Here is a 16,096-nt window from a genome sequence, read left to right as displayed (position 1 = left end):
TCCTGTGCTCCCAGACCCACGAGCTGCTCCGCTGGGGGCTGTGTGCCACCACCTGGGGACAGGCAGCAGCCAGAGACACTGGCACTTGTCGCAGGCCAGCAACTGCAAGCCTCAGCTCTCACAGGCAGACAGAGCAACCCAACCCGGGCAGCCCGGAGCCCTCAGGAGCAGGGGTGGCAGAGGCAAGCCAACGGACTTAAGAAAGGACGAGATTCATTTTAGTTTTGGCTATTTAGGGGGTCTGGGAAAAAGCAGATTGTGTCCCTGAACGGCCAGCTGGGCCGTGTGGCTCGCGCCTGCACACGCAGCACCCAAAGCTCAGGTTTCTTTACCTTTCCGGTTCATCCCCATCTGGAGGCATTTGAGCAGCCGGCAGTACTGGCACCTGTTGCGCTGCTTGCGTGACATGACGCAGTTCTTGTCCCGGCTGCATCTGTAAACCCGCTTGTTGCAAATGCTCCTTTTGAAAAACCCCTTGCAGCCCTCGCAGGAGATGATCCCATAGTGCAGCCCCGTGGCTCTGTCCCCGCAGATCAGGCAGGTTCGCTGCTCAACCCGGTCATCTGCAAGAGAAGGGAGAGGGCGCTGCGGTCAACAACCCGGCTTCCCCGAGCGACCCGACCCGTCCCTGCGGGACTGGAGTTGCCTTCATTGCCCACAGAAACCCAAACCTGCTCCGGGGACACGGAACCTGTCCAGGGGACACGGCCACCTCCTGGAGAGCCTCGCTGCGCAGTTCATGCGCCCACAACCTGAGCAAACCGCTACAGAAACAGCACCAAGGTTAAGCTGCTGTGACTCGATTTTACTTTTCCTGCTCCAAACCTTCGGAAGGCCTTTGGATGACAAAAATGTAAATTGTACGACCCCCAGCAATAGGAGCTGTCATATTAAATTCAGTGTCTTGCGGCTGTAACAGCCCCTGTGAGACAGCAGAGGGATGATGCACGGCTCAGCGAGAACCTCCGCGAGCACGCAGTAATCTTCATGGACGTGGATGTCAGACGGGAAGGAAAAAGTAAATGATGGCTGAAGCAACTGACTTCGTTAACCTAGATGTAGGCTCATTATCTTGCATCTGCACGGGGAGACCTAAATCCTGCTTCACATTAAAAGTCAGCCCCGCTAAAATCACGCCGCCACCGCACCGGCAGCCTCCTCCGGCAGATGCTGAGCCACCAGGAGCATTAACCCCTCGCACCCGACGCTCTGCCAGCCCCCACCCTCGTGCTGTAACCCAACAAAATCCTGCTTGGGGCAGACAGAGCTGTGCTGAGGACACGGGCACAGCTCGAGGGGTCCGCACAGACCTGTGCTGTGGCACCTGGCGTCTCCCCAGTGTCAGCGGGCACTGCAGGAAGCCTTGGGCACGCTGGCCTAAGGCAGAGGCCCTGAGGGGCAGGAAGGGCATCGCTGAGCTTCTGACAGCTGGGCTCCAGAACCACGCTGCTGCCTCAGACGGATCATTGCTGGCATTTCTTGGCCTGAGCACGATCTGCTGGGCAGGAAAGTGCAGCTCCCCCAGGCCCCAGGAGGTGGCAATGGCTCTCTGGGGCTCCCTGGGGCTGCAGGCACGAGGCTCCCGGAGTCCAGCTTCAGCACCCAGCCTCAGGCCTTGCCCGCACAAGTTTCCCTGCTGCTGCCAACAGCTCGAAGTGTGGAGCAGAAACCTCCCCGCCCCAGGAGCTCCCAGCACGGCCACGGCTGAAGCAAACAGGGCAGGGCGGCACGTGGCAGTGCGCAGGGAAGGCGCTGGGTGGCAAAAAAACTGAGCAGAGAGAAGGAAGAGAGAGCACGAGCTCTCCTTCGAGCTTCCCGCAGCATGCTGCCGGGCCTTCCCCAGCCACGCCTGATCAGGAGGTTCCCAGCTGAGGATAGTTTTGTCTGCGGGGTTTTGGAGTGGCAGGACACAGAAGTGACACCGAGGTCCTCCCCGATACAGCCCCAGCAGTGTGACAGAGCAGCCTGGCTCCTTCCTACTGCAGAACGTCTGAGCTCGGTAGCAATAAGCGAGCCAGGCACAGCAGGGGCAGAGGAAAGCAGCCCCGGGTTGCACAAGCCAGCCCCAAATGTACACCAGCTGCTCTGACTCCCCAGCAGTTTTCCCCACAGCTTAAACCCAGCAGTGACCACAACCGATTGGTATTAATTTTCTAAAAGATTTACTGACGTGCGACATGCAAATTTGCATTTTTCTGCAAATCTCACCACAATTGCTACGGAATCCTAAAACAAAGGCCTGAAGAAAGGCAACACAAACTTTAACCAACGCAGCCCTCCTGGTGTCACCGCCACGGGGACGCACTCCCGGCTGCGCAGGCTGGCCCAGCTCAGGGCTGTGCCCAGGAGCAGCAGAGGAATGAATGCTGCTGAAGGCTGCCCAGGCAGGGCTCTGCTGCCCGAGCACCTCGCCCAGGGAGGCCTGGGCACGGCTCCTGGGAGCTGCACCACCTCTGCTTTTTGTGCTCCCGCAATGTGGGGAGGTGTCGGGGATGAGCGTGGGGCAGCGTCCCCCCGCACAGCTGGTGAGGGGCATTGAAGCCAGGGCTCATCTCCAGGCGCAGCTTTTTGTTGTGGGAAGAATGGGGCCGTCGCCTAGAGAACGTAGGAAGCACGGAGGATTAAAGCGGCCGAGCACGGGACCCTTCCCCTGCCGTGCCCGTTCCCCCCGAGCAGGGCAGCGGCGAGGTGGTGTGAGCGACCCTCCTGCTTCAGGAACCTGGGGCTGCACACGCCTCGCCGCACAAGCTGCTGTTGGGTGTGTTTCCAGATCAAAACGCACACAGAGCACACAGAGCAGCGCTTCACGCCACGAACAAAGAAACAAACCCCCGGGGAACAGAGAAGGAGATGCCCGCGTACCCCGCAAACTGCTCCTCACGCACAACTGGCAGACAAAAAATAATTGCCTACGGGAAGCCTTGGAGTTTTGGTGCTTTAAAAAATCCTGTAGAATTGTGATCCTCCTACAGCCCGCGGGTTTGCCAGCTCCTGACCTTTGCTATTTTTCACCCTGCTTAACGCAAGCTCCTTGTGCAAGAGCACACGGGGATTGCTGAGCCGAATCGCCACTGGGCTTCACGGGAATCGCAAAGCACGGGGGAATTAGAGAAGCCCTGCCCTGGGAGCGCTCCGAGCTCCCTTAACCTTGAAATTTCGCCGAGCACCAAGGCTGTGTCGGCACGGCCATCGCAGAGCACAGCAGCCTTCCCCCGCCCCGTCTGGTGGTGCTCATCTCCCAGCTCCTGACAATGGTGATAAGAAATAAAGCCGCCGGCACCGAGCTGCTCCGAAGAGCTTGTTTGTGGCTTGTCTGGGAGGAAGGGCTGAGCAAACACCTCTCGTTTCAGTTTTCTTGGTAGGTCTTACACGTAACGGACTCGTACGCGGGATGTTCGGGCTTTGTTCTCACAACCTATTGTAACGGGGGCCACTAAATCAAACAGTTGCTGCTACGACAAAAGCACTCAGAAAAATCTCAACCTCATCTTGAACCCTGAAGATTTTTATGGCTACTCCCTCACTAACCCCTCCCCAAAGCCACATTAAAGGACGCATTGTTTTCAAAGGTCATGGTAGGTTTCATACCACATTTTAATACAATGTAAATTCTGCAGGAATATTATGATGTTACACAAGAGTCACAGCGGCAGTGTGAGAAAGCAGAGGGACCTCCACTTGTCTGCGCGCCGTAAGGCAGGCGGTAAAAGCCGTGCACTTATTTCATAAAAGACTTTTCCTATCATCGAGATGAGTACTCGGAATCATTTTTAAAACAAAATTCCCATGAATTTCTGAGAAGAAATACCTTAGATTCCTGTTGAGGCGCTCGGCATTCAACTGCCTGGGCATGTTTGTACACAGGCACAGAAAACACAAGCACAGAAAACATTAAAACCCATGAACGAGCATATAAAACACAGAGCAAATAAACTATCAGGACACGTGGTGGGTCCTCGGCAAGCCCCCGTTATCGCTCCCAGAGCTGCCACTCGTGCAAACAAGCGCTGCCACCGGGGCACTGCCCCTGCTGCTGCCTTCCGAGCGGGCCGGCAGCTCGTGGTGGGGACAGGAGCAGACGCTGGAGGAATCGCAGCCACCTCCCAGAGCTGTGAAAGGCGCCGCACCCGTGGCTGTGCAGCAGCTCAAACCCGCAGCACGCAGCCGCCTGCGCGAGGCCTGCCCTGGGAGGCAGAGCTGGTGTCCGCAGCGTGCTGTTTGGGACACCGGTGCTGCACCGTGGAGCAGAAACAAAACCTACATTTTTTAGACTGAGGCAAGAAGTTAAGACAAAACCCACACCAAAGATCCGAAGAAGAGACCGTGCAGGGATTGAGTTTGGCTGGAAGGGAGCAGGAGGACAAAGAAAGCCACAGCTTTCAGCAGTGCCAGTGCACACAACTGAACTCGCCTTCCACTCAGAAAACCTTCCACAGCGAAGATTACAGGCGGCACCCAACACCACAATTTATTAATAGGTTTAACAGCTCTTCAACTACGTATCGTTTCTTTGCTTCTTGATTAACTCGTCCGCGGACACGACACCCGCAGCCCTGCTCAGGCGTTTCCACCTCCAGCTGCTCCGCAGCAGCTGCGTGGGGAGGGGCGCGGGGGGAGCTCCCCCACGTGTGTTACTGGAAGCCCAACACAACCCCGCTCGCCTCTCACCCCTGACGATGCCTCAGACACCAACAGACGCGTTGTGTTGAGACTCCTTTGCCCCTTATCCTTCCCCCTGGCTTCTTTCACGGTCGGCTTTTTGTTTCGAGAAAAACGTCCGGTTAAATTCAGTCCTGAGGGGGAAGTGCCCCGTTCCTGCACACGGCTGCCTCGAGCACCCCGCCAGCACCCAGTGCATCTGCCGGGGGCTGAAGCGACCAGCAGGGAAGGGCGGCAGGCAGGGACCATGTCCTCGGGCTGGACCCCGGCCACCGCAGGGCGCACAAAGCCAGGGGAGCTGCTGCCCCTCCGGCCTGTGCCGTGAGCCTGACCGGCACCAACCCTCTGCAAATGGAACAAAACCGTTTGTGTGCCCAGCTGTGATGGAGGTTAATTCAAACAGACAAGCCTCCTAAAGCCTCGGGGGAAAAAAAGGAAAAAAAAAAAAAAAAAAAAAAGGGGTGGAAAAAGAGGTGGCCTGCAACGTCCTCCTCTCTGCTGTAGAAAGGTGATGTGCTACAGAGACATGGAGATCGGGCTCGTCCCAAAAAGCACCGAGCGGAGTGTGGGAGACAAAAGTAGGGATGCTGCGATGAAGAAACAGCCAGCGCACCTCAGTTTGTTACCCCGTCCAGTAACTACATCCAACAGATGCAGGCTTATTCCACACTGATCTCGTTTCTGCAGAAGGGTTCAATCAAAAGCAAACCCTCTTAAAAAGCCAGGGCAAGCACGGCTGTGCTTTCGCACAGGTTTAAAGCAGGGCATGCAGTGGATGCCCCCAGCCGGCGAGGGCTCACCAGTGGCACCCCAAGGCTCGTTGCGGGTCTCCACGCACGGCCACGGGGCCCACACCGCAGCGGGTTCCCCGTCCCACGGCTTTGTGCCGCGCATGGGAGGCAGCCCTGCGGAGGCTGGCGGCTCGTTGGAGCCGGTTGTTTGACAAAGCCCGGGGAACAAAAGCCCGCTGCGCCCCGGTGTGCCCCGCTGGTTCTGAGGGGGGCACCCGCAGCTGCCACCCGTGTCCGCGAGGCTCCGGGGCTGCTCGGGGCTCAGCAGCCGGCCCCACAGCACCAAACAACCGGACCCGGCACCGCCACGGGCTCCCCATCAAGCTCCGGGTGAGACAATTTTATAAATCCATCAATGACCAAGCGGCACGGCTAACAGCAGCTTCCCTGCCCCAGCACATCTCGGGGGGAGCTGTCGGAGGGCAGAGCCCCACAGAGCCCAGCGGGGCCTGGGCACAGCTCTGGACAATGCCGGCCCCACGCAGCCCGGCCCCGGTCCAGCAGCGCCCCGTGCTCCCTCAGGATCCCCCCAGGATCCCCGCAGGCACCGGCCCCGCTCCCCCCGGCCCGGGCCCGGCTCTCGGTGCCCGCCCGCCCCGGTGTCCCCCCCCTTCCCCCTCCCAGGCCGTGCTCCCCGAACAAAGGCTCGTGGGAGGCGCCCCCGGGCCCGCTGCCCCCCCCCCCCAGCCCCTCAGCCCCTCACCTTCCCCGCAGGTCGAGTCCCGCTTCATCCCCCCGGCGCCGCGCTCCTCAGCGGGGCCGCCTCATGGCCGCGGCGCGGCCGGGCTGCAAGGCCCTCACCCGCCCGTCGCCGCCGCGGGCCGAGCCTATGCTAACGAGCCGTGATGTCACCGCGGGGCCCGGCGGGGCCGGGGGCAGCGGGGCCGAGGCGAGCCCCTCACGGAGCCCGGGGCCTGGGGTCGCCCCTCCGCCGCCCCCCCCCCGCCGCCAGGGCCCTGCTCGGTGCCCCCCCAGGCCCCGCGGTGCCCGCTCTGCCCCTGCCCTGGCCCTCGCCGTGAGGCACCGCCTGCTGCTGCTGCTGCCCCACGCCACAGGGTTTGGGCTTTGTGGTGTCCCGGGGCCGTGCCCAGCACCGGGCGCTTTGGCAGCAAGCTGAGGGAGCTGCTGCGGGCACTGCTGGTGGCCCCAAGGAGCCCTTTGGCCAAGCTCTGCTCGGTGGGGATGCCCCCGGCCCATGCTGAGGTTTCTGCAGGGCTCCGGCAGCCGGCATCGGGCGCTCAGTGCTGGCACCGCAGCCTCCACGCGCTCTGCGTCCATGTCACACTGCGGCAGGTGTCTGTGGGTCACTTCCTCCACGTTTCTGGTTTTTAGGTTGCAAGACCTAAATCTCCAGACCGTGTTGGTCACATTAGAAACGAGGGAAGGGCCGATGAGTCTCTTAGGATCCTTGCTGCATGTGCCGTTTCCTTCTCCCCCATCCCAGCACTGGGCTGTGCAGCCCAGCCCTGCCCGCCCGGCCCCGCAGTGCCCTGACACAAGCCGTGTGTGCGGAGCAGCCGAGGTGTGAGCTGGTGTCTGGGGTCAGTCAAATGATCAGGACTTACAAATGGTACCTACAGGGCTTGTCAGGAGGCCTGCACTCACTTCGCTAACGGAAAGCAAAGAATTTCAGCAGCGTTATTGCTAGAATGCAGTTAGAGTTACACCAGCCATAGCTCCGAAAAGAAAATCTGAGCTAGAATGGAAAACATTGCATGACACGTTGAGCGGTTCATCTTTTCCCAATTTTTCTCTCACATAAGAAGAAAATCCATGCTGCTTGCTCTCCACAAAGCAGATTGTCTGCCTCCAAACTTGGTGGCAGCACAAGCCTGCATAACGATAAATCTGCGGCTGCTTTAGCTGCCCATGCCCATGCTGGTATCACCTCACATTTATCTGCACCCTCACCCTCCTCCTGGGATGAGCTCAGCCAAAATTGGCAGTTTCTGCCAATGCCAAACCCAGCTTGTCCTCGAGAAGCCTGCGCTGGTTCGGCTCAGAAGTCACAGCCTACTTCTGTTCATCCTGAGCGCTGCAGGGCTCACCCGCGCTGAGAAATGGCCGGCTTAGAATAAACAAGTCACAGAGGCAACAAAAGAGGTCATATTTCACTTCATCCCCAGCCTGAAATTTTATTGCTTTCTGGTGACATCCAGCAATGCAAATAACCCCGTGCGTGCAGCAGCGGGGCTCCGGCCGGCCGGGCAACCTGCTCTGGCTCAGCCCGTGGGGCCGGGCACCCCCAGCCAGCAGCGGGGCTCTGCCCGCTCCCCGCCCAGGTCCTCTCCTGCTCCTCATTCGGGCAGAGGCAGGTGCATGGCGCAGCAGCAAGTTGCTGCAAAGCAGAGGTGCAGCGGGCCCAGTCCTCTGCTGTGCTCGTGCTGTAAATCTGTGGAGCTGCTGTGTCAGTCCTTGACATGCTCTCCGGATTGACCTCTCTTTTTTCGCTGCGGAGGTTACCAAAGCAGGGCTCGTGAGAGGAGCCTGTTATCCTGCACCCTCAGAGCACGGCCAAGGTAAGCCCATCCCCTGGCTGTGCTGTTTACACAGCTGTTTGCAATTGTGCCTGCTCCAAAATCTCCACATTCTTTATCCTACGCGAGCGCTTTGCTCTGCTCCCGGCACCCCTCGGAGAAGTGTGACCAGAATGCGGAGCACTTATTTGGTAACACTGCGCTGTGCTGTGGGCAGAGGGGGCTGAAATAAAGCGCCTTAATCTCGGGATAACAGCCCAACACGAAATGTTGCTCTCACTACTGCTGTTAGGATTGAAAACAGAGATCCAAAAAATAAAAATAAAAGAAAAGAAAATCCAGAAACAACTGCAAGTATAGACAAAACGTGGTGCTGGAGAAAGGGGAATCGGCCAGACAATCCAAATCTTCCAAATTGCTCTAAACTCACTTGTATTGAATACTCATGTCACAGTTTGTCCATAATGAATCCTTAAGGGCAGAAAATAATTGCAGAGATCTGGAACTGTTCTGTAAAATGAGAGCCCAAACTATGAATGGGGCACAGAGGCAGGCAAAGAAGACAAGAAAAATTAATTCTATTGTCTGAACCAAACAGCCTCAAAGCTACTTTGGTAAAAGGAAAAGTATTGTGGCTGGTTCTCCCGTTCTGCCTGTTACGCTGCCTGAATCAGCCACTTCCCAACCCAAACACAAACAACCAAACCAGAAGACGCTGTTTCCCCTGACAGCCAACATTTCAGAAGCCTACCAGTTCACAACAGTAAAAGCCAAAAACACTGCCAACAACTCGACAAGTGACAACGCTGCCTGCAAAGGATTTATTGTCCTGACACGACGGCCATAAGGGCCGGGCAGAGGAAGCAATAGGGCGCACCGAGGCACCCGGGGTATCCTGTAAGGGACCGGGACGGAGGCAGAGCGAGCCGCCTGCAGCAGGCATCCTGCTCCTTCCCCCCAGCCTCCAGCCCGGATACTCTGCACAGAGCGTATCGGAAAGGTTTGTACTTGAACGTCGCACTAGGTGAGTGTGAAAGTCACAGGGAGCAATTCCTGACGCCATAAAAAAGGTAAACGGAACAAATGTACAGGTCAAAGCCTGGCAGCATGCATCTGCGTGCCGATCCTGCCTGCTCCTGCTCGGCCTGCTACCAACACAGCCACTTGTCTGCAGGTAAAGACAGGACGAAGCCGTGTTTAAAAAATTAAGCAGTTTTGTTTTGCTTTTACACGGCTCGTTTTTGTGCAAAACTACTCTTTGTGTGATTTGGTTTTGGTTTTACACAAATGGGGTACAGCCTCTCTCCCTTTTCTACAGCAGATTGTTCAGAAGCTGTGCAAGGGACTGCAGGAAATGATCCCAGCCATCGGCCTGACGTGTGAGAGGTCTCGGGACAGCAGTTGAATAACAGATGCAGTAATTACCGCTCCTAGCATCTAATGCACCAGGAGCAGGGCGTTAATTATTCTGCCGAAGACGTTCACTTGGTGTGCACAAACTTCAGAATCTTCCTCCTCTCTAATCGCTCGTAGGTCGCTGTGCAAGGTGGATTTTTCTATCACATTTCCAGTTTCATTTGTTTATATTTTCCTTTGCTCAGCACTGGACTTGCCGCGCAGGCCCGCTGAGCGGGTGGCAAGAAGCGTTTCATTGCAGCGCGCTCCGTGGGTGACAAATCGCCGAGGCTGAGAGACAGAGGAAGGAGCTGGGGGGAGGTTAAGGGCTCCTCAGAGAGGTCACCTTCAGAGGAAAAAAGGAAAACAAATGGGATTGTAGGAATGAGAAGTATATGGCTTTACAGCCTCAGTGGGCAAGTACAAGAAAAGAGAATTGCGGAGGAAAAAGCTTTCCGTTTCTATGAGCAGGCAATCGAGCGCCTTTCTAAACCCTGAGCAGAAAGAGCTCCTCTCCCGCAGGATGACTTCATCCCCTGCCCAGACGCCGGCACTCTGCGACAGCAAGCGAGCCCTGCCGGTCCCACGGCCTCAGAGCATTGCAGGAAGCCTTCGGGAGCCGTGGAGCGGGGTCCTGGGCACCGGGTACCGAGCCCCGGGGCACAGGGGGGGCAGCCACACGGCTCTGCCACGGCACGGGGCACACACCTTGACCACAGGTGCACGCACAGATTAGCAGAAATCTCTTCTTCCAAAACCAAAACGGATCCGTGCCTGGACAGCAAAGGCAGATGCCTTCTCCTTCCAAGGAGGAGGCAGGAGAACTGCCGGGCACTTTGGGGGAAACCTGACAAGCCAAGAGATTTCTGTAGGCCTGGCTACAGCATCGCTGGTATTTTTAATAGCAATAACAGCAGCGGGCTGACAGTTTGGCATTACAACTGTTAGGATCACAGTCCTGATCCCAGTGGATGAGAGGTGCCGGGTACCCGGGCACTGCCAGGACAAACCCGAGGGAGAGGGCATTTCCCCAGCCGTCAGCTCAGGCAGCAAAACGAAGGGGGAAATACTGCAGAGCTAAAGCTGCAGATCCTGACCCTGCACCAGGCACATTTTTATGAGCACAGCTGCTAATTAGCTGCTTGGGGTCACCAGGAGTGTGGCACAAATGCTCCCTGCACACTGCTCCGTGCCTCCTGCGCATCGCTGGCAGGCGCTCGGGCCCCGAGCAGCGCAGCGCCCAGAGCAGAGGCTGCTCTGCAGGAATGTGTGACACGAGGGCAGTGCTGAGCAAGGCACGAGCTGCCTGTGCTGTGAGCAGGGCTGCTGCCAGGCAGAGATAACCGCCCGCCTTCTGCTGAAAGGGAAAACGCCCGCGGTTTGTAATCCTCGGGATTTACGACGAGTTTTAAAAATGCATTATCCCAAAGCCTCGCTATCCGCCGCGCTGAGGCAGGGCCCTGTCCTCGCCCTCCCCGGGAGCATCCCGCAGGGTCACACCCCACACGCTGCACACCACAGCTTTGCCCAGCGCAGCGGGATGAGGCTGGGGCTCGCTGCATGCCTGGGACCCGCTGCTGCGCTGCTGGGCCCTCGCCTGCACGGGTGGTGCTGCCAGGCTGGAGGCTGGACAGGAGGGGGCAGCAGCCTGCAGCATCCTACAGCACCCCGCAGCATCCCACAGCACCCTGCAGCACCCCGCAGCATCTCACAGCATCCTACAAAATCCCGCAGCATCCCACAGCATCCCACAGCATCCTGTATTTCTGCACTGCTGCCCCCCGCCCCCGGTAACACTGCTCTCACTGTTGCATAGTGCAAGAGCCGGGTCCTGAAAAAATACCTGCTACCTGCCCGTCCTCCGTCTGCTAAACATGATCCCAGCCCTTCCCTTCCACCAAACCAGGCTCTCAGCCCTCCTGTAATCCATACCAGTGGCTCCTAGACCCCAGACGCCCACCCCAGGCACGGGGTCCCCAATTAAGACGTCCATGGCTGCAAATACAAGCCAACCTTACTAGACTCACACTAACAAAAACCTTCTCTCTGTTCGTGAAGCTGCACGGGGCAAACCGTTCCCATGCTTCTGACGGCTGCACAGGGCGGCCGCGGAGCGGGGACTGCTCCTGGGGGTGTGAAGGCTGGGTCAAACACGCTGCCTTTAAGACAATTCGATTTTCAAAGGAACTACACTAACTGCTTCTTCCATGTGTTATCAAATTATGTTAAAGCCAACCTCATAATTCAGATCATTCCATTGGTCAGCTCCTATTTGTTTTCCCTGCACCCTCATTTTTGCTCCAGATCTGTCACATTACATTAACACCTTTCCTACTCACTGCCTACAGAAATAACAGCCTTCGACATGCCTGCACAATCCATTTGTCCTGCTCTAATTACTTTTTGACATAGCCTCTTTTGCTGTTATCTTGCCTTTTCTGACCTCTGTCTGTATTAAAGCCATTTAAAACAATCTTTAAAGTCCGTATCTGTCGTGACGTGTCTTACACGATGCCACCAGAGCATCAGGCAGTGCCGTTTGGTAAATCCAATATTAAAATCTATCGGAATAAGACGATGTACTCGAGGAAGAAAACTACATATTGGTGGCAGCTACAACTGGCAGTAAATAAAACAAGTCCCCAGGACTGCAGCACATTTTGGGGATGAAATTCCTGTAGTCACGAAACATAGCTAGATAGTTCAAAGATAAACGGGGTCTTCTGCAGGCTGAGGAATTTCCCAGAACTGCACCAATAAGAAGGAAAGCAGGAGGAACTGGGAAAAGCGATCACCTTGCACACAGGAAAAACAACAACAACAACGCACGGCCACTGAAGGAACTGAGCAGACAGGAAGAGGACCAGGGCAGGATACACCAACACGGGCAGGTTCAGAAGGAGCTGACAAATCGCACTCTTCTGCACCCTCTCCCCCAAAAATAATAAAAATGAAGGGAATTTTTAATCCCAATATTCCTCTGTTTTCAGCAAGCCCACTCAGAAGTGTGCCCTCGTTTGCTTTTGCAGCCGACTGATCCTGCGGATGAGCCCCTCGTTGCCAGCCCCTCGTTGATCTGCTCCGTGCCAGGTTCCTGCTCAGGGGGCGAGAACTCGCCCCGCGTGGTGGGACTCTGGGGATTGGGGTGATCCCCGGACACATGTGCCTCCCGATACTGCCCTTACCTACATCTCCACACCCCATTTTCCACGTGATCCAGCCTCGTGCCACCTCAACTGGCAGCTGGTCAATACTTGCCTCCCGTTAGAGGACCCTTCAGAAGCCCACACCCGTGCTGGTTGTTTTGGGGCAATTTCTCAGTTCACCCCCAGTCTGCTCATCTAGATACAGCCGGTACAGCCCCAGCGTGCTCTGCTGGGAACGCACAGCCCTACATTTTGTCTTCCAGCTGACAGCGCTGTAAGGCCGACACGGGAGAACACCCGAGCATTCAAAATACATGACCTGGGATGTAGCAGCGCGCTGGTTTGTCACAGCCGTCCGAGGGATTTTATTTCTTTGAATTCCTCCAACTTTGTCCCCAGGACATTAAGAGTCCCTGAATGTTGTGGCGTGTTCCTCCCAAGATATCTGACTGCAAACATTTCCATTTTCCCCTCTTTCCTTGCAGTCGGTGAGCTGAGCAGCCTGGCAGCTGTGCTGGGAGGTGCTGTGTGGCGGCAGGGGATCGCTTCCTTCAGGACACCAGCACTGCCAGGCTGGTCTACCCCAACTATTAAAATCTAATTTTAATATAACACACAGCACCGGGAGCAGGGCTGAGAGCTGGTCGGTGACACGGTCCGTACAGGCTGAGCCCACTCCTCAAAGGGAGCCGGGACGCCCTGCATCGCCTTCCACCAAGGCCCGGGGTGACGTGGCACCCTTCAGCCGGGGGAGCAGGAGCCCGAGCCGATGCTGTGCTGGAGCAGCTTTTGGAAATGCTGAGCTTGTATCACATCTAATAGCTGGTGCGGGTTGATGCCTCTGGTAATTACTGAAGCAATATTTGTATCTAAGATGAAAAGCAACAGAACGCCAAAGCTGGAACCAAGACCAGAGGGATTTCCACCTGCTGTGCGTTGCAGGTTAAGAGGCTCGCTCCTCTACAAGGCGAGGAACAAAGCCATCTCTTCCCCTCCAGGTTCAGAAGCAGCTGCCTGGCAGGAATTAGGAACCTTAATTAAGGTGTGCTGAGCTGCTCTCTGAGGATACCAACCACAGCAAAGCGATAATTTCCTAACAGATGCTCCTCAACACCCACCGAAGGAGCCCGCCTCTCCCCGTGACCGCTGGGGAGCTGGTCTGCCCCGTCCCAAACCTCACGCAGCCCACGGCTGCTGTTCGGGTGTCACTAGCTCTGTTGTGCTGGGAACGTGAACATGGCACGTTACATGAAGGGAACGTGGCCAAGAGGAGCCGGTGGTGTCACAGCACGGCCGTGCTGAGCCTCGTGTGGGGCTGCAGCAGGCGCCAGCATCACCCCGACCCCAGCCAGCAGCACGCAGCCACAGAGCCTGAACGGGAGAGCCAGGCTGGGAGCTGGAGCAGTCTGCTCCAGCAACGATTCCTGGATTTCAGAGTCGGCTTTCTGAAATTCCCAGTGTTTGTGTTATGCTCCTTGAAATCAAGGCACATAAAGAACCTCCTCGTGCTTACCACCAGGCATCTCACCAGCCGAAATACGGGGCTACTTGTGCTGCGTGTTGGTGCCTCTGCAGCACACCCACTACAGCAAATCAGCCTGTGCTGCTCCCAGGAGGCACTCTCTGAACGCTCATGTTCACAGATCTGACCAGCAAGGCTGCCACACCACGTGCAGGAACAGCCTGAATCACAGCTAGCAAGTTCCTACCCCAAACTCAGCAATTCTAGCAAACTGCCACGCCACATCTACACGGGCAGCTCCACGATCTCAGAAAGAGGCAGCACCAGAATTAAAACCCAGTCAATATTTGGTTAAATACGTAAGACAAGAGCTAGGCCTGTTAGCTCTACAGATACAAACGGCACTGAACAGAACAGAACAGAAACACTACAGGGCAGCGACCCCCTTATTTAAAGCACGAGAGATTGCCATCTTCTGTGTGAATTGCCTTCTCAGACACGGGTCTTGCTGAAATCCAATTACTGCGCATTATTTGTAAGAAAATATAAATGTTTTTCTTGTGCCCTTGGACAGGAATCACAGCAGAAACCCCACACCGACAGTTTAATGTATATTATTATGGAATATGAAGCACTCTCATCTGGTATCCCCCACCGACTAAATCTGGAAACTTTTCCTTGCACATACTGTCTGCAAGTCCGGTGAGAAGCCGCGTTGTGCAGTGGCAGGACTACCAAGCTCCCGGTGACAGCGTAACATGGTGTCCTGCTGAGATCCCAGAATAGCAGTGCCTTAAAAGGCAGCGATGCTGAGATCACAAGGAAAAGAGAATTAGGGCACAGCTGTGGAGTTCTGTAGGCTAAAACATAGACTCAATATGTCAGAGAAAATTAAATCACGGAGCTACATGCGATTTCTGGTCTCGTTTATAACTTGGCTGTAGCTGTGCAGAATTTGTACTTGGGTCATGTGTGTGCATGGCTGTGCTTCTGCACGCAGAAATAGAAAGCTGAATTAATTTTAAAAGGAAAAAAAAAATCACATGCAAACGACGATAGCAGGCCCTTTGTTTGGGATGTTGTGTACATGCTGGCACACCTCGGTGCTGCGGCCAGGCCTCTGAGCAGCTCTGCAGGACAGAGGAGCCCCGGCCCCACTGGTGCAGCAAGGCCACGCTCACGGCACAGTGCCCAGCCCAGAGGAGCTCCAGCAGCACCACCCGCACTGAAAGGCCTACATTGTCCTGTGGCTCTCAGATGGGAGAGACCCCTCCTCAAAAAGAAGGCACCGATACTCACACCAAACTCTTACAGAGGGTTTTTTCCCCCGAGGAGAGGTGTTTTGCTTGCACCCAGCAGAACCATGTCTCCACACACCCGTGCCGGTGTTCAGCCGCACTGGGAGCCAGCAGCAGCCCCCTGGCACTCGGTACCTGCAGGTCTCAGTCCCTCACCCTCTGCCCACTGCTCCTGGCTGCCCCCGACCAACGCTGCGGGATGCCAGGGTCCTGACTGCAGCGTGCGGGCTGTGTGACCGGGTGCCACCGGACAAGAGCCTCAGGTTCCCCGGAGGGCTGCAGGGGCCAAGGACAGAGAGGAGACGACAAGCTGGAGCGGGACCTGGTGCTGGCAACAGGGGCACGAGAGCGAGCTTTCCTAAACAGCATGTACTTGAGCATTAACGTGAGAAAGAACAGCAAGAAAACAGAGGTAGGGAGCCGCACGTAATCACGGCTTTGTTTAGCTGAGTGTATTTCCTGTGGAGCTTACAAAGCACAACTGTACGCAAGCATGCGGATCTGTTGCTATCAGCTGCCCTTGTCCCTAAAGAGGTGAATTATAAACCTGATCCCTACAGGGTTGTGGGGCTGTAAGGCTGTGCCTGGCTGCAGACAGGGCTGGGGACCAGCAGCACACCGAGGTGATTCCCACGGGGACAGCCCGTGAAGAGCTCTCCCCAGGGAGGGCCGGGAGAGCCCAGCCCAGCGCCCCGACTCGGGGCAGCACCAGCCAGGGGCAGCTTTTGCTCCGGGCACCCACCTGCATTGATCCCAGACGGAGCTGCACGGACGTGGCGCTGCCTGGGGAAGGGCAGGGGCCCTCGTGGCCATCCCGGGACAGTCAGAAAGCCAGGGAGGCAGGGGATGGGCACTCAGCCTGCAGTGG

The 16,096-nt window shown here is 56.6% G+C and overlaps 1 protein-coding gene across 6 annotated transcripts in view; it reads right to left on the bottom strand.

The window, feature by feature from the left end:
- NR6A1 (nuclear receptor subfamily 6 group A member 1) overlaps positions 1 to 16,096 on the bottom strand; it is a 75,821-nt gene that overhangs the window by 20,892 nt on the left and 38,833 nt on the right. For 4 of the 6 annotated variants that reach the window (XM_084493694.1, XM_084493695.1, XM_084493696.1 and 1 more), the window contains one exon: positions 333 to 563. In XM_084493694.1, coding sequence (XP_084349820.1) covers positions 333 to 563 — 231 coding nt within the window. Of the gene's footprint in view, positions 1 to 332; positions 564 to 6,153; positions 6,326 to 16,096 lie in introns of those variants that run through there. The other 2 variants (XM_084493698.1, XM_084493699.1) reach the window with 2 other exon arrangements.

This window comes from Aythya ferina (assembly GCF_964211825.1).
Source record: "Aythya ferina genome assembly, chromosome: 20".
Classification (NCBI taxonomy): domain Eukaryota; kingdom Metazoa; phylum Chordata; class Aves; order Anseriformes; family Anatidae; genus Aythya; species Aythya ferina.
This window is presented reverse-complemented; position numbering and strand designations above follow the sequence as displayed.